This window comes from Vipera berus (assembly GCF_964194415.1).
Source record: "Vipera berus genome assembly, chromosome: 1".
NCBI classification, from domain to species: domain Eukaryota; kingdom Metazoa; phylum Chordata; class Lepidosauria; order Squamata; family Viperidae; genus Vipera; species Vipera berus.
This window is the reverse complement of record NC_138202.1, coordinates 237,996,244-238,015,476: the sequence shown is the minus strand read 5'-3', so window position 1 is coordinate 238,015,476 and position 19,233 is coordinate 237,996,244. Positions and strand designations below refer to the sequence as shown.

The 19,233-nt window shown below is 38.6% G+C and overlaps 1 protein-coding gene across 3 annotated transcripts in view; it reads left to right on the top strand.

Annotated features, from left to right (window-relative positions):
• The window catches only part of FILIP1 (filamin A interacting protein 1), a 96,812-nt gene that overhangs the window by 32,198 nt on the left and 45,381 nt on the right, over positions 1 to 19,233 (top strand). For all 3 annotated transcript variants that reach the window (XM_081314656.1, XM_081314657.1, XM_081314655.1), the window contains exon 2: positions 12,915 to 13,193. In XM_081314656.1, the coding sequence (XP_081170782.1) occupies positions 12,921 to 13,193 (273 nt within the window). In that variant the 5' untranslated portion in view covers positions 12,915 to 12,920. The remainder of the gene's footprint in view (positions 1 to 12,914; positions 13,194 to 19,233) is intronic.

Sequence of the window (19,233 nt, the reverse complement as noted above, 5' to 3'; positions counted from 1 at the left end):
AAGTTTCTGATAGCTTAGAAGTAATTAATGCGGAATTTCTTTTTTGAATGTATCTTTATTAAATTTTAGAAAAATTATTAAAATACAAACTAACATAAAAAGAAAAAGGTGGAAGGGAATAAAAGGATAAAGTTAAAAGTCATAAAAATACTCTACCATAAAACAAATATATAGCAAAGGTGACCTCTGACTACAGTGACAGTACAGTATCATGACCTCTAAGTTTAATTAAGTAATATCAGTACATCAAAACCTAAAAATTAATAACCTACATTTAAAAAACAATATTTATATTATGCTCTTAATTCAACTTTAATATATAACAAGGTATCAACTATAAATAAATCTTAATCTCATAGTTAAAAATCCACAATACTTCTCTAATCAAATCTTCAAATCCCAAAGTCAAAACATGATTCCCCCCCCCCTCCTTTTCTTATAGGAAATCTAACAGTGGTCTCCAACACTAATGAACAATTTCTGAAAATGTTTGGAATGTGAGACTTGTTAACTTAGTATTCTTTAAAAGTCTCCACCATGTTTGCAAGCAAGATGGCTAATCCCACATCTCTAGCACGCATACTTACAGAAAACTGCTACCCCAAGGTCTCCTTGTAAGGGGCACCCAACCAGAGCAATGTGGGTTAGGGTTAGGATTAAGGTTAGGATTAGAGATTCCTTGATCTTTGGCAAGGTTGTCAGCTCCACATTTGCAGAGCTGCCTTCAATGTGCTATACCTCCCTGGAAGTCTCAGTAGGAATCATTTTTACTTATACCATAATGTATGTACTACTCCTGGAAAGGATTGTCTCCTGCTCAAGATTCCTTGATTTCTCATGAAATATGTTGCAGGACGTTCCATGAATGTTTTACTCTTGCTTTACTTGTATTACAGCAATGAAGAGAAGAGAATTTTTAACAATTCACAAATGCCTAACTAGGAACTCTATGTCTATATTTGCATGTGATATTCTGGCACACAGTGGATTAAATTTTTGGTTATCTCAAGGTTTTTGGAGTTCTGCTGAATCTCTAGGCAGCTTACATCAGGTTATCAAGAACTTGCAACTTTATCTCAGATTGTAAATGGCAAGGAAAAAGATGCAAATAAACAAACCATCTGCCAGTACTGATAGATGCTTGCCAGAGTTTTCTGTTAAAATATCTTGTCTGTTGTAAGTCAAATATAGACTTTATTTAGGTATTTTCAGGGAGGGAAGTTGGAAATTGATTTTCCATTAAGGCTTTTTCTGAATTGTTCAGGTCTTTGGTTGGCTTGCCTAAAAGCATAAAAACTACCTCGCTCTGATTAAGTAATCTTGGCATCTACAACCAGTATTAAATAAAGCTGCAGCAAGCATGATGTTTCTAGAATTACTAAAGGTTATAGTTTCCATGAGGCAGTAAAAGCACCACTGAGCTTTTCAAATGCTATTGACCTGCTATGAATGCTATTACAGTAAGTGAAATATAGGAAGTAAGAAACAAGATTATAATCAGTTTATATCTTAAAATTGCATGACTGATGTTGGAACAGAAAATGTTAATGTGCAATCTTTATGCATTTTTCCATGCAAGGAACTAACCATTAAGTCCTGCAGGGCTTTTTTTTCCAGATTAGTGGAAACAGCATCCCAGCATTATGAGAGGAATCCCTTCCCAGTCTTTCAAAAGTAAATTTAGTTTCCTTAGTTTTAAGGAATTTAAATCAAGACTGTATTGTATCTTATTATCATCTAAGAAAAGTGATATGAATGTGAATCAGATTTGTACATATACATGTACAAATAACTTTGATAGATTAGGAGCCACATCTGTAAACTGCATTCTGACTCCTAACAAGGGACATTAAATGTGGTACATTTTAGCACATTATAATGTAGGCTGCCTGATCAGGTTCAGCTGAATGTACTCATAGAAGCCCTTTTTAATTTCTTGCACTGAATATATGAGCTCTAAGATTCAGTTTGGTAAAATAAGATATTGATGGGTAGAGCTTATACAGATGTGCACACCCATGAATTGAAGTTGGTTGTACCTTTGTGCAGCTAAATGCCTACATAGAGATATAAGGTACAAAAATAACAGATAGGATCAATCCTAAATTTAGGCTAAGTACCCACATCGCCCCAACTCAAGATTTAATTAGTAATAAAAAATGAGTTGTACATTATATTGTATTAACCCACAATTTTCAAAATTCAGTGGTTGAATTTACACAATATGCCAAAGCAAACCCAAACAAGCCATATTGTAGCTTAGTGTAATGTGCAACCTAATCACACGTGTCTTATACACATGTGGATTTGGAGTGGAGAGTGTCATTGTTAATATACATGATTGTGACATTTTTAACAATAGAAGAACCAGTGGAAAAATTATACCCTCATTGAAAAGAAAATATGCATATCTCCAAATACATTCCAGAAGTATTGTTACACACCAAGATGTAAGCGCTCTATAGACACACACTCGAGGTATTTTTGTTGAACAGAAGTAATACAAATCTGATCTCAGAATAATTTCCACTTGACATGCTGCTTTATCCACTGCAACTCTTTGGATTTAGAAATATACTGTAAGCATAAGTATTACAAATGGCTATTAGGACCATGTCCAACGATCAATCACATAGAATTCTGAGTGTTCAAAAATATTTTCCATCTCAGACTGTTCCTATTTTGTTTGATAATTATATTTATATAGCTAGGGTTACCAAATGACTTTGATTAATATATTTTATTAAAACAGTAATAAGAGCTGCAGATCAAAATGAAATGATGAGAATGTCATCAACAGAAGACTAATCATGAATCTAGTGAGAGGATTACATGACTCAGGACTGTCCTTCACAACTGTGTTTATGTCCTTCAGATAGCAAAAGATGGCATCACGTTCTGCCCAGATGGCTAAATCCTATTCTGCTTGAGGAATGAGGGTAGAGCAGTGGTTCTCAACCTTTTCTTCACCATGAACACCCTTTAAATACCTTTTGTGGCTATGGATTTAACTCAAGATTTAAATCATAACATTTCTTCAAGCCTTTGCAGACCCTCTGTAACAAAATCGTTTCCCCCCCCCCTCAGTGGTCTGCAGACCACAGTTTGAGAACCACGGGGCTAGAGATTGGTACGGTCCTTTTAAATGTTTTAATGCAAGCTGGTTTAAGAAAAGGAATTGGTGAAACACTCCCTCCCCCCCCCCCGTTTTATTTGCTGGTGGGGAAAACCATGATCGATTGCTCTTGCTCTTACTATGTGTGCGTATGTGTAGGTGGGTATCTGGGAGAAATGACAGGTTGTTAGACATGGAAGTGCTCCATGTCTCTGATACCTCAAGCCATTTTTTTTAAACACAGAAGTGACATGCTGTTTAAAGAGCACTAAAACTGCGTCCAAAAAAACCTTGGATGACAGGTTTGAAGGGTGGAGTAAAATGCAGGCTGAAGCAGGAGGCACCTCATCTAATCCATGATGACAGCTACTACTCCTTAAGCCAGGTTCCAAAAATAGCCTGGTGAGAGGTCACAGTTACAAAGGAAGGGTTGCAAAGAGCTTGGGGGCATTCTCCCCCACATCATTCTGGGCTAACAGGTGTGGGTGAGAGGGTTGGGGTGAAGCGGAAGATTGATAACAAGGGAAATGGCCACAAGGAAATGGAAGTAGGCAAAATGGGACTGCCGTCCCCAAAGTAATAAGTACAAGCAGCAGGAAAACCTAAATAGATTTGCAGGTGACAGGCCCGGCAACACATAATTTGCAGAACACAGTCATCTTCCCTGGACAGGATTAATGTTTTTTGGCACACTGTAGTGAAAGAACTAACCTTATGTTAAAAAGAGGTCTAAAAGTAGCTGCTGTAAGATCCATCTCCTGGAATAGTTTAATCTGCCCTAGATACAGGGAGGAATTGGATTTGCAGCAGGGCAAATGGACAATGCAGAGAAACTCCTGGGTTTAGGCATCTCCAGTGAAAAGGCTTGGATAGCTATGAAGGCCCTTCCAGGTAACTGAAATAAAAAATGCTGGGTTATAGGAACCAATAGACTGAGTTACAGTATAATGAAAGGAACTGGGACATGATCCAAGAATCACACTGGATTAGAACAAATCCACTCATATTTACTTATGACCCCATCCCATCCTTGGGAGTAGATCCTTGTATACTTTAAAGACAATTACTTCAGTTCTTCTCAGTTTCAGAACTTGAGTTGCCAGAAGGAGCTGGAAACATAAAATCCCTATCTTTTGTCTATCTTCACACAATATCCTGAATCCCACACATATTTTTGGGAAGTTTCAAGATATTGTTGTGTTTTGTGCTACTTCCACTCATATTCTTGGCTTATTTTAGCATTCATAGTGAATGCAGACAACTAAGTTACTCTAAACAATGCTCAAATGGACAATAGGTAAACGTATCTATACTATGTATAATGCCTTATAGTGTGTTGATGGAGGTAATTATGGGTTTTCTTAACTTCCTTTTTTAATCTCTTTGTTATTGGTAGAGATTTAATGTCAAAAATGGAAACTTGGAACCACTGATAGTAGCTTATGAGCAAAATGTTTTTCAGGGGAACAAACATTATTTAGACTAGAGATGAATTTTAGACAGTACAAATCTTCAGCCATAGAGACCTGGAGGAAAATGTTGAGATCATTGGTGGGTTAAGGGTAAATGTTGTTACTTTTTTATTTTTTTAGTTTTTTGTCAAATATTAAAATTTAGTATATTAAAAAAGTAGAAAATTACAACATAATTTGACAGTTTGCTGCTGAACTGATAGTTGGAAATGATAAGTGTTGATTATTAATGTAAATTCATAAGGGCAGTTATAAATGTTTAACTGTTGTTGTAGTTCAAATCCTTAACTGTCTATAAGTTTGCAAGCGTGTGTTTTAGGCGGGAATGTTCGCTTTAAACTCATTGGTTGTCACTAGTGGCGATTCATATAAATAGATGTCAAGTGGCTGTTAGAGCCGCTTCTGTGTTAACTGAATAAATGAACTGTTACTTTCACTCTCGTCTCTTAGAGCAGTGAACCCCAACCTTTTTGGCACCAAGGACCAATTCTCTGGAGAGGTTTTTTCCCACAGACCGGAGGGGTCGTGGTTTCATGTGCTGTTTGCATACCACAGATGGGGCTCGCTTGTTTGCATGGTCTAGTGCAGGTCCATTAGAGATCTGCATGAGCCTGTAGGCAATAGATTGTCCACCACTGATTTAGAGAGCTGACTTCCTGGAAACACCATCTCATAAAAACGTGAGGAACTTTGAAGGGAATTGGAGGCTCCCGCAGTCCCTTTGATTACATCTGACAAGAATCAATATCAAGGGTCCCTAAATGCAGTTTTAAAAACAGACAAAATCTCTAATTTACTCCCAAATATAGAAAATCTTGTCACTGACATTACTTCATCAGCTACTGTCTTCAGCCTCTCAAAAATGACATATGTGGCTCCCAGCCATCAGAAATTTGACCAGTCCAGATTTATCAAGTCCAACATTGTTTTTCCTATGCTGCTCAACTCAGTGAGAATCCAGGGAGAGGAGCTGCTCGGACATCACCCCTGAATTGTATGGGAAGAGGAATGGGAGGGAAGAAAGGAGAGGAGAGAGGGAAGAGAGTAGAGGAGGGGGAAGGAAGTAGGAAGGTTGGAGGGAAAGAGGAAGAGAAGTGGGGAGAAACGGGAGGGGAGTGGTGAGGGAAAGAGGAGAGGAGAGGAAGAAGAGGGAAGTAGGAAAGAAAGGAGAAAGGGAGAAAGAAAGTAGAGAAGAGGGAAGAGAGAGAAGGAGGGTGGATACAGTGAAAGGGGAAATGGACGAGCAGCACCCAAACTTACGTGTATGTATTTATGTATGGCGATATATAATACCTACAGCATTACTGATATAACAAATGTTAAATACTTGAAAAAATGTTTATATTTCATTGTTTGGTTTGTGGTATATGAAAGGAACTGTGAAAAAATAAAATAATAAATAATAAAAAAATCCAACAAAAAAGAACATGACCTTATGGTTATTATATAACAAGGCATATTCAGCAACAAAAACTCACCACACTGCTGGAGTTAGTACATACCATCATGACCATGATCATAAATAGCCTATACTTTCCTAATTTCATTAAATTGGTCGAAGAAGTGCAGAGACTATGTGGTCTAAAAGTGTAAGAAGGAAATTTCAATTAATGATCCCTCTAATTCCTCCAAATTAGTAGCTGCTACTACAACTTGTGCATGGAGTTTTGTCACTTACACTAGCTTTGGCCCGAAGAGGTATTAGCTAGTTCTTGGTACTGAATGGAATCTTTTAAGATTAATAACAATTTCAAGACTTTAATCTGCGTTATTCAAGAAATATCACTTAAGACTGGTACCATTCAAACTAAATACCAGGAAGATAAATAATTCATAAAATCCTTGAAGTGCACGTCAGTGTTCACACACACACAGAGACACTCTCTCACACATGTAGTCAAATGATTTCCTCTTTGCTTTCCTTCCTTACTAGGCAATACTTACAATAGAGGGGGTTAGGAGGAGAAAAAGACCCCAACCACAGATTGAATTGGAGTGCCAGATATATGGGAAAGTGCAAATATCTCATCCTTCATGGCACCACCACTTGTTGTTGTTGTTAGCTGCGAAGTCGTGTCCGACCCATCGCGACCCTATGGACAACATTCCTCCAGGCCTTCCTGTCCTCTACCATCTTCTGGAGTCCATTTAAGCTCACGCCTACTGCTTCAGTGACTCCATCCAGCCACCTCATTCTCTGTCGTCCCCTTCTTCTATTGCCCTCAATCTTTCCCAGCATTAGGCTCTTCTCCAGTGAGTCCTTCCTTCTCATTAGGTGGCCAAAGTATTTGAGTTTTAGCTTCAGGATCTGGCCTTCTAAAGAGCAGTCAGGATTGATCTCCACCACTAACCCCTCTAAAATCTGACTCCTCATTCATAGCTTCACAGGGAAGCAAAATTATTGTCTGGGATTGAAATGGGTTATGATGGGCAAATCCTTCAGAGTCTATACCGGGGTGGGGAACAATGGCCCCTTTATGACTTGTGGACTTCCTGACCCAGCTATGGTGGTTCAGGAATTCTGGGAATTGAAGTCCACAAGTCATAAAGGGGCCATCTTTCCCCACTCCTGGTCCATACATTAAACTGACCCTGAGGTTACTCTGCAGGAATGCTGGATTAGCTAGATTGCAAATCACAGGGACTGTGACCTCAGGTAGCCTGGCTCACACCCATGGCCCTTCCTACCAGCACAATAAGGCAAGCAACAGATCACATCTTGCTAACTGGTGATTAGTAAAGAACATTCCCATCTACACAGATTATTATTCCTTCTTTTCCTGTCACATTTGCCAGCTGGTAATGCGTAACAGACACAAAAGGCTCCCTTCCAGACCATTTCCTTCTTGTCTAGCCCCACATTCCTATGTGACATTTCACCTCTGCTGGCTCCAGGCCTAATCGGCCAACAGCATCAGAGCTAAATGTCAGTCCAGAAAAAATATATAGCCAATTCTGTATTTTCTCTTATCTTCCTCATGGATTAGCCAGCCTGGCTATCCTTTGGAGAGAAAAATAACATGAAACTGCACTGTCGGGGGGGGGGGGGGGGGAATGGAAGTTTCTTTCTTTCTTTCTAAAAAGAAGCTATCTATCTTTCCTAAAGAGCCATGAAAGAAAGCTACTGTCAAGGAAGATCCATAGGCAAATGTAGAATTACAATTTATGTCATTATTATCTTTAATTTTAAGATAACTTTTACCTTTATTTTCCAGTTGGAACTCCCTAATAAGAAAATATAAACAGTCCTTTAGAACATTATATATATCCCTAAAATTCTTTATTAGCAATTTGAATAACTTACACAAATAATGAGTTGTCACAAGTTGTAACTATATCCTGTGGATAGCCTTGAGTTAGGCCAAAACAGGAAAGAAAGAGTTAATTAGGAAGGCATACTCAAATGACTTGACAGATATTTAACATATATGTGTGTGTGTGTGTGTGTGTGTGTGTAAAAATTTTTTTTAGATTGCTAACAAAGAATTAAAGGAAGACTGATATGCATTTCAAACTTATTTGTTTTCATCAGTCAGCCATACCCTTCTGAGATTCGAACCTGGGCTGATTGCACATTAGGCAGTTGTTTTTACCTCTAGGCCACAAGCTCTATCTCACTTTGTTAGCTGAGAAGCAAGGGAGATATGTGTTAAATGCTTGTTAACTATTTAGATTACCTTGCTAGGCCCCAAACATGGGACAAATCTTTATTTCCTGTTTCAGCCTAACCGAAGGCCATCGACAGGCAGTAGTCACAACAGTGACAGATCATATTTGTGTAATTTTTTTTATTTAGATTGCTAACAAAGAATTAAAGGGAGACTGATATGCATTTCAAACTTATTTGTTTTCATCAGTCAGCCATACCCTTCTGAGATTATATATGGGACGCGGTGGCTCAGTGGGTTAGGATGCTGAGCTTGTCGATCAGAAGGTCGGCAGTTTGGCGGGTCGAATCCCGAGTGCCGCATAACAGAGTGAGCGCCTGTTACTCGTCCCAGCTTCTGCCAACCTAGTAGTTTGAAAGCACGTAAAAATGCAAGTAGAAAAATAGGGACCGCTATGGTGGGAAGGTAACAGGGTTCTGTGCGCCTTTGGCGTCTAGTCATGCCGGCCACATGACCACGGAGACGTCCTCGGACAAGCACTGGCTCTTCGGCTTTGAAACGGAGATGAGCACCGGCCCCTAGAGTCGGAAACGACTAGCACGCATGTGCGGGGGAACCTTTACCTTTACCTTTATATCTATATCTATATCTATATCTATATCTATATCTATATCTATATCTTATCTATATATATCTATATATCTATATTTATCTATATCTATCTATCTATCTATCTATCTATCTATCTATCTATCTATCTATCTATCTATCTATCAACATTTATTTGGGAGGCCTATGTGAAAAAAACAAAATTAAAGCAAAAAATAAAACAAAACTATAAAGCAATCTGTAGTTTTCCAGATACTTTTGACTCTATCTCCGATCACTCAACAAAGTTCACTTGATTTTAATTTTAATATTTTTTGTACCATGAAGTATTAGACTCCTTGACTATTCATTTCAAATAGAAAGGCATCATGAAAATGAAAATTTAATACAGTCCTACAATATTTGGAGGTCATTGTGAGAAATTAAAATGTTGAGAAGATCAGCTGCTCAGCAGACTGTGGCCATCACTGACATATAAGCCTACTTGAACCACTTTCTCAGTGGTTAGTGACTTCATAGCATCACTCAGGCATAACTGAAGAGATATAAAGTCTATCCTTATTACTTTTACTTTGGCACAATGATAGTTGGATCACTACAGAAGCTGTTGTAAGCCACTGGGATGGGTGGCAGGACTCAACAAAAACCCAGCGGAGACATTTTGCCTTAGACCATGTAAAGTCTGGCGGCTATACTCCAACATTGTCCTCCCTGACTCAGATCTTCTGGAAACCCATCCTGAAAGTATCATAAATTGTCCCCAGGCCCTTCCAAAGATCTAATATTAAGTTTTATGACCACACATCCCATGAAAGTTATTCTAAATGATAGCTGGTATTAACAAGCTTTCTTCTTGTAGGTACTTCCCCTGCTGTACTTGTTCTGTTCATTTCACTTTGTCTCAGCTGCCTCCTTAAATAATAATAATAATAAAGTTGGAAGGGACCTTGGAGGTCATCTAGTCCAACCCCCTGCTCAGGCAGGAAACCTTATACCATTTCAGGCAAATGGCTGTCCAGTCTCTTCTTAAAAACCTCCAGTGTTGGAGCATTCACCACCTCTGGAGGCAGGTTGTTCCACTGGTTAATTGTTCTAACTGTCAGGAAGTTTCTCCTTAGTTCTAGGTTGCTTCTCTCCTTGACTAGTTTCCATCCGTTGCTTCTTGTCCTGCTTTCAGGTGCTTTGGAGAATAGCTTGACTCCCTCTTCTTTGTGGTAGCCCCTGAGATATTGGAACACTGCTATCATGTCACCCCTCACCCTTCTCTTCATTAAACTACACATACCCAATTCCAGCAACCGTTCCCTATATGTTTTAGCCTTCAGTCCCCCAATCATCTTTGTTGCTCTTCTCTGTACCCTTTCTAGAGTCTCGACATCTTTTTTACATCGTGGTGACCAAAACTGGATGCAGTATTCCAGGTGTGGCCTTACCAAAGCATTGTAAAGTGGTATTAGTACTTCACGTGATCTTGATTCTATCCCTCTGTTAATGCAGCCTAGCACTGTGTTGGCTTTTTTGGCAGCTGCACCACACTGCTGGCTCATATTGAAGTGATTGTCTACTAAGACTCCGAGATCCCTCTCACAGTTACTACTATTGAGCAAGGTACCACCTATGCTATACCTATGCATTTGATTTTTCCTGCCTATCACATTTTTCCTTGTATCACAATAAGAATTTATCTGCCTATGTGCAAGTATTTGGAATTTTTTTCTCTAAAGATATGTACATCAGTGCCACATAATATCATTCGCTTTTCAGCTGAATGTGTGAAATAGTATTTTTTTAAAAAGAAAACATTGAGTTGGCATGCTGTCAGTTGATATTAATGTGCTGTCTTTAATATTTACCGTGTGATTATTGTTCTACTTATGTGAAACATAAATGGATGTTATACTGAGAGTGCACATCTGTGAAAGCATCCAAATTTGTCTTATAAAGTGATTATCAGTCAGATGGCTTTGTCCCTAGGGAGGGACTAGCACTGCCAGTGTCCCAGTTTCTAACTTGGTGCCTTAAGCATGACACTAATAATATACAGTAATATAACCATAATGAAATCATTCAAAAATACGTTGCTGTGCCATTCTTGTCTGTTTTCAGAATGGGTTCTGGTTGACTAAAGTGATGATATATATTTCATGGAATAAAAACATTTGCATCCCATCTTCTTATCAAGCTGTTTAACGGTACAAAACTATATGTAAAACTATTCCCAATAGCAAAACCAAACAAAATTTAAAAAGAAAGTCAAATCGGCAGCCTATTTGGTAAAACTAAATTGATCAGCTAAAATGGCAAAATGATAACAAGATTAACAACACACCAATACACACTGGGTTCACATTTTGTACTGTTTTATACTGTGCTCTGTTTGGCTTAGCATGTTCTGTGAAACTCATATCCTATGATTAATGCAATATATTCTTAAGCAAACAATGGCGTTGTATTGCATCACTAAATTGGTATGAAACATTAAGCCATTTTGTTGGTGGGCCTGTGGCCATTTCTGGTTTGAATGCCAGGGAGACCAGAATTTCAGGCTTTCCTGCTTTATCCCCAATAATTCCTATAGCTAAGCTATAGTCAAAGGAACACTGTGAGAGCTGCTGTTTTAATATCAGCATAGTTTCTTCCCTTCTCAAAGATAAAAGAGAAGCCCAACAATTAGGCTGTTGAGTAAGAAAGGGATTCTGCTGATATTATTCCCCCAGAGCCACAAATACCATTAAGAAACTAATTTTCATTAACCATTGTTCTTGAGAAAATATGTATGTTAAGGAGTGATATTTAAATTCTGTTTAGTCGCAAGACTCCAGTAGCCATTATATATCTGTGCTTGAACAATGTTCTAATAGAAATAAGGTGATAAAAGACTGTCTACTAGACTAGTATTAGATGGCCATCCTTTGTGGCTGTGAGATACTTCACTGCAAAAGGGTTTGTTTTCTTGTGGTGTGAAGATGCTGCAGTTTAGCCCCTGGAAAGCCTTCATGTCACTCTGAGACTACTTCTAGCAGTTCTAGTAGCTGCAAAAAAAAACTTCTGTGTATGAAAAATAATCCCCACAGGTATCTTCCTGCTACCACAACTATGGACAAAGCCTCATAATGATACAAAACAAGTTCACTGATAGCTTTTAGAAGCAGCAGCAACTGCGTTCCTTTGTGAAGCAGCTTCAAACGGTGCTTGGCTTCTAGCATCCTGAAAGCAGTGAAATGCTTCTGAATTTTCCTTAAAATTTAGAATCATTCTTCCCAATTTGGAAGTCCAGGAAACTTATATGATGCAGCCATGCAATTCCTTTTCTTTTTCTTTCTCTAGTGACCAATTACAGCAATTTTCACCACTGTTGCATTGTAGTAGTGAATACGTGAAGCTCGCTTAGGTATTTAAATTTATATTTAAATACAGTATACTGGAATACTGCATCCAGTTTTGGTCACCACGTTAAAAAAAGATGTTGAGACTTTGGGAAAAGTGCAAAGAAGAGCAACTAAGATGATTAAAGGCCTGGAGACTAAAACATATGAAGAACGGTTGCAGGATTTGGGAATGGCCAGTCTAGAGAAAAGAAGGACTAGGGGGGATATGATAGCAGTATTCCAGTGTTTGAGAGGCTGCCACAAGGAGGAGGAGGGGGTCACCAGAAGGCAGGACAGGAAACAAAGGATGGAAGCTAATCAAGGAGAGAAGCAACCTGGAATTAAGGAGAAACTTCCTAGCAGTGAGGACAATTAACCAGTGGAACAGCTTTTGCTTTCAGACGTTGTGGGTGCTTCATCACTTGAGGTTTTTAAGAAGAGACTGGACAGCCACTTGTCTGAAATGATATAGGGTCTCCTGCTTGATCAGGGGGCTGGACTAGAAGACCTCCAAGGTCCCTTCCAGCTCTATTCTGATTGAATATTACATAATATTTTCTGCCAAATGTTGTAAACAGATATTTATTTATAATGATGTGAAAAAGTTCATAGTGTGATTATTACAAAAGATTCATTCTTGGTCATCTTGAGACTCCTGTGCAAATCGATAAGCTGTGATTTCTTGAAAATGTAGAAGGAAACTTGCCCAGTCTTGCATTTAATTTTTCCCCTTTTTATCTAGATCAAAATGCGATCTCGAAATCAAGCTGGTGAGAGCTCATCCAACGAGCAGTTACCCAAGTCAAAGACTATTATGAACGCTTCAGAAAATCAAAACTTTCAGGAAGATGCAAAGAAAAAGAAGAAATCTAGTCAAAAGGAAGATGAAATCCTAGGTCCAGGAACTGTGAAGCAGTGCAGCAAATTACAAGGGCCTAATGAGCGAAAAAGCAAGAAATCAATAGAACTTTCTAAAGAGGACCTCATCCGGCTCCTGAGTATAATGGAAGGAGAGCTACAGGTATATATATATATATATAATCTAATTATTTGTTGTGAGATGTTTGTTCATTAAATATAAAATATTTGTGACCTAGCAATAACATTTTGCTATTAGGGGTCCTGGTGGCACAATGGTTAAAATGCAGTATTACAGGTGCTAACTCTGCCCACAGCGTAAAGAAACTAATTGTCTATCTGCCTGTCTGTCTGTCTGCCTGCCTGCCTGCCTGCCTGCCTGCCTATCTATCTATCTATCTATCTATCTATCTATCTATCTATCTATCTATCTATCTATCTATCTATCTATCATCTATCCATCCATCCATCCATCCATCCATCCATCCATCCATCCATCCATCTATCCTGTTAATGCAAAGGTTACAATGTGGTATTGCAGGAAAACTCTACCCACAGCCTGGAGTTCTGAGGTCGGTAAAATGATGGTCCAGACTGTTGGGGCAACATGACAATGTAAATCACCCAGAAAGTGCTGTAGAGCATTATGGAACAGTATATAAGCCTAAGTGCTATTGTTATTAGAAGTTTTTCAGCAGAGGATGAAAAGTCATCTGCTGGGGATAGTCTTCTTCCATTCCTTCTCTCCTACTAAGTCATCTATCAAACTTTCTCTAATGTTATGGCTGGGTTAACAAAATGCAACTTCTTTGTTTACCAAAAATGTTGTGCTCAAATAAATAACCTTTGTTATAGTTTACAGAGCTAATGTGTTTCCAGAATATGCTAAGACAATGGCTGAGTTCCCACAACATGGTAAAACCACGAACTAGGCCTATGGGAGAAGTACAGATGTCTGCAGGAAAGGGAATGCACGTACAAAGGAGTGTGGTTTCAATCCTGTGGTCCCTCTTGCCATCTTGGTCTCTTGTCCTTCCTCACCCCCCACCCCCCACCCATGAGAAGGCTGCTCTTTACTTTGAGGAGAGATTTTACATTACAAAAGCTACATGACTCACTTCAGTGACGTGCAACGACAGTGTGATTTACTTCCTCAAAGCATGTAATTTGCTGCTTCTAGTAGTGGTTAGATACTTCTGCATGTCTTTTGCACATGCTCAGAAGTGTCTTCCAGCGTTTCCAGTGAATCGGAATACAGAAGTAGCTTGATCACAATTTGTCTGTAGAACAAACCCAAATGCTACTCTCTGGCTGGCTATTTTGGAAAGAGTCTGTTTTTGTTTTTCTATTGTCCTGTCATGTTAAGGTGGAGACTGGTTCCACTTGAATCACACTCTAGATCAGTGGTGGCGAACCTATGGCACAGGTGACAGAGGCGGCACTCAGAGCCCTCCCTGTGGGCACCCGCCCCATGCCTCAGGGGTGGCAACTGTCCCTCTTCAACCAGCCACCCCCCACAGGTGTCCCTCCCCACGAGCAACATTGAGGTGACCACACCCACCCTGGCCACACCCACCCAATCTTCCATGACCACCACAGCCACACCCACCCAGTAGGCCACGCCCACCTGGCACCCAGCGATAAATAAGTGGGTTTTGGGTTGCAGTTTGGGCACTCGGTCTCTAAAAGGTTCGCCATCACTGCTCTAGATAGAGAGCAATCTTTTGCAGAAAAGAAACTCAAACTGAGTTGAAGAAAATGGAATAGAGCTCTGTTGCCTTCAGTCTATCAAAACATACCCGTTGTAAGATATTAGAGAGGATATTTGCAGCCCCTCCCATCCTGCCCTTGTTTGTGAGAAAGAAAAATCTGCCCTGTAAATCTCATTTTCAACTTCAAAAATATTAACAGCATCCCCTGATCTCTATAAGGAAATGAGAGCTCTGTTATTCACCATCTGTACCTGTATGACATCATCAGCATATCAACTGTCTCAGAACAAGATCCAAAAGTCATTGGCGAGAAAAGAAATAATTATTACCTACCAAGAAACCTGCCTGGTAACTGCCTTACACATTAAGTATTCTTACACAACTGGAAAAACTGACCCCAAAATGCAGAATGCCTTATCCTAGCAAAATAAGGGAAGGGAAACTCAATTTGCATTGATTCACACGGTCTGTTAATCTCGATTAAGGCTGCTAGTGAGATAAAGGTTCCAAAGACTTGTCTACGTTTTATGAAGTAATTTCCCTAATGAGTTTTAAATCTACATCCTCATATATACCCTGGAGTGGCCAAGTCAAGAAATGTGAAGCCTGGCCAGAAAAAGAACAATCATAAGTGTAAAGCAAACTAAAATGAACATTCTGGCAGGGCAGACAATTTCAGTAATTTAATATGGTTGCGTATGTGTAACTGATCACATTCTTAATGAGGGTATATGTGTTAATTTTTCTGTTCTGTATAATACATTTTAAATAATGCAGTAGGATTGGAGGGGGAGGGCAAATGCTCTTATTTTTGTTGGGAGATAAGCAGCCACAATGGAGAACGTGGACTACAATTTCAATTATCCATGAAAATGGAAAGTATATTCCAAATCATCCAGAGTGTGTCCAGGCTGAGGAAGTTTGCTATAGTATTTTGAAGATACATAGTATCAAAATAGTATAAATATGTTGAAGATACATAGTAAGAAAAAAAAGGATTAAATAAGTTTTGTTATTGTCAGTACCAGTCATAGGGGCATTATCATTAATTGTATATAACCCCAGAGATTGAGTCTTGCTATCAAAGGAAACATCTGTATACTGGCACCTAGACTAATAACTGCTGATATATATAGCTCAAATAGCCCAGATTTTAAAACTGTATCCATAATTCATGGCAATAGTAAATGCTATGCTTGATCTTAGTCAAAAGGATATAAAAAGCTTCCTCCTCCTCCTCCTTCTTCTTCTGCCATATCCGTTATCGGATGTTGGCGATCACATTGGCGATCCTGTTTTTATCAGCAGCCTCACAAAAAAGTGCTGCTGAGTTTTGTCCAAACCAGTCCTTTAGATTTTGAAGCCATGATGTTCTTCTTCTGCCTGGACCTCGTTTGCCTTCAGTCTTTTTTTTTTTTTTTTTATTGAAAAGTTTTAAAAATACAGTTTTCCTTTAAAAAACCCCCTTCCCCCTCCCTCCTCCCCTCCCTACCTCCCCCCTTCCCCCCCCTCCCCCCCTCCCTCCTCCCCCCCCACCTCCCCCTAACCCCCCTCCCCCCCCCGGACTTCCCAGAGCTAAATACAAGGTATATATATATAAAAAGGCAATCATAAACAACCATATACTAACAACTATAAATTCTAAAATCCATCACTCTCTAACTTATATAGGATCAAACAAAACTTAGCATTATTAAATATATATAGAAGACAAAATAAAAAAAGAAAAAAGAAAACGAAAGAAGACTTATTCAAATGCTAGATAAAACTTCTTGACCCTATACTTATTCTGGATAAACTCAATCCATTTTCTCCATTCCATAATATAATGTTCTTGCGAGTAATCTTTCAAATAGGCCGAAATCTTCGCCATCTCTGCCAAGTCGGAAACCTTTAAAATCCACTCTTGTATAGTCGGCAGTTCCTCTTTCTTCCAATATTGACCTATCAAAAGTCTTGCTGCCGTAACTAAATTCAACATCAACTTAGAGTCCACAACTGTAGCGTCAACAATTATTCCCAACAAAAAAAATTGCGGACAAAACTTTATCCTCCGTTTAAAAATCTTCTGCATATTCCACCAGACTTTTATCCAAAAAGCCTTGACCTTTTTACATGTCCACCATATGTGAAAATATGTTGCCTCTTCATCACCACACCTCCAACATTTAGGCTGATAATTCGGATACATACTTGCAAGCTTTTTAGGATCTAGATGCCATCTATAAAACATTTTGTAAAAGTTCTCTCTTAAACTTTGAGCTTGAGTGAATTTTACATTCCTCACCCAGATCTTTTCCCACGTGTCCATTGTAATAACTTCCTGAATGTTTTGGGCCCATTTTATCATACAATCCTTAACAAGCTCTGTTTCTGAATCAATCTCTATCAATGCAAGATATATCCGTTTAATATGTGCTGGTCCTTGATTTCTAATTTGCTTTATCAAATTTTCATCAGTCGTTGCAAATCCATTTTTTTGATCTTCTTTCCACCTGGCCTGTAACTGAATATATTGAAACCAAGTCTGAACAACCTTCTCTTCTCGCAAGAAACTATATGATTTCAAGCACCAAATATTCCTTTCCAAACTTAAAATTTCCTTGTAAGTAGTCTCATCATGTTTGAAACCAGCATGTATATTTTCTATTGCGTGTTTTGGGATTGCCCACAATGGTATCTTGCTGCTTAACTTATGTCTATACTTCTTCCAAACTCTCAGCAATGCCTGTCTTAAAATATGCATCCTAAACACAGTATCTACCTTCTTATCATACAGCAAATATGCATGCCAGCCAAACAACAGATCATGGCCCTCAAGATTTAATAACCTCGATTGTGTCAAATTAATCCAATCACTTATTCCTACTAGTGCAGCAGCTTCATAATATAATTTAAAATTAGGCATTTTAAGGCCACCTCTCTCACGAGTATCCTGCATAATCTTAAGTTTAACTCGTGGCTTTTTCCCTGCCCACACAAATTTATTGATACCACGCTGCCATTCCTCCAAGTTAGAGTCTTTCTTAAGAATCGGTATCATTTGAAATAAGAATAAAAATTTGGGCAGGACATTCATTTTCACTGCTGCAATCCGTCCCAACAAAGACAATTGCAATTTTTCCCAACTCTCCAGTTCTTTTTGAATTTTCCCCCATAACTTTTCATAATTATTTTTATATAGCTTTGTATTAGAGGGCGACAAAATCACCCCCAAATATTTAACCCTTTTAACAATCTCAAATCCAGTTAATCCTTCTAGGAGAGCCTTCTGCGAAACTGTCATATTTCTAGCCAAAATTTTAGTTTTCTGTATATTTACTTTAAATCCAGAAACCTTCCCATATTGTGTTATTATCTCCATCAGGTCCACAACAGAGTTCTCTGGCTGGGTCACTGTAACAACCAGATCATCTGCAAATGCTCTCAATCTGTAATCCTGATCTCCAACTTGTATCCCCTTAATTTTTTCCGAATTCCGAATCTTAACCAATAGTATCTCTAATGTTAATATAAATAACAAGGGCGATAGCGGACAGCCTTGCCTTGTGCCCTTCTCAATATTACATACTGTTGTCAAACTATTGTTAACTATAATTCGGGCAGTTTGTTTTTGGTATAATGCCCTAATCGGTTGTAAAAATTTTTCCCCAAAATCCATTTTATCTAAAACTTTCAACAAAAATTGCCAGTTCAATTGATCAAAAGCCTTTTCAGCATCTAAAAAGATTAGCGCAGCAGAGATCTGGTTGTGCCTTTCCAAAAACTCTAACACATCAACTATATGTCTCACATTGGTTTTCATTTGTCTTCCACTAATAAACCCCGTTTGGTCCCCATGAATCACCTGTTGCAGAACCCTCATCAGTCTATTAGCCAAAACCTTAGCAAATATCTTATAATCTGTATTTAAAAGCGATATCGGTCTGTAATTTTTAACTAAAGTAGCATCCTGGTCTTCCTTCGGAATCAAAGAGATAAAAGCTGTTCTCCAAGACGGGGGCACCTTTCCCCCCCTCTGGATTGTCTGGAACAGTTCCTTTAACGGTTTTATCATCTCTAATTGTAAATTTTTATAATAGGCCGCAGTCAAGCCATCAGTGCCTGGTGCTTTATCCACCTTCAGTTCCTTAATAGCTGTAAAAATTTCTTCTTCTGTAATCAGTTGGTTAATCCCCTCTTTTTGTACTTGCGTAAGAACCGGGATGCTAGCCTTCTCCAAATACGTATCAATATCTTTTGCATTAATGTCCTCTTTAGTATATAATTTCGAATAAAAATCCACAAAGGCATCCTTAATAAGATTCTGTTGATACACAACCCTTCCTTTATGCTCAATCTTATCTATATTAGATGCCCTTTGTTTTTTCCTCAGTCTATAAGCCAACCATCTGCCTGGCTTATTAGCATTGCAAAAAGTATTATGCCTAGCAAACCGCAGATTGGTCGCCACTTGATCAGCCATTAATTTATCAAATTGTCCTCGTAACA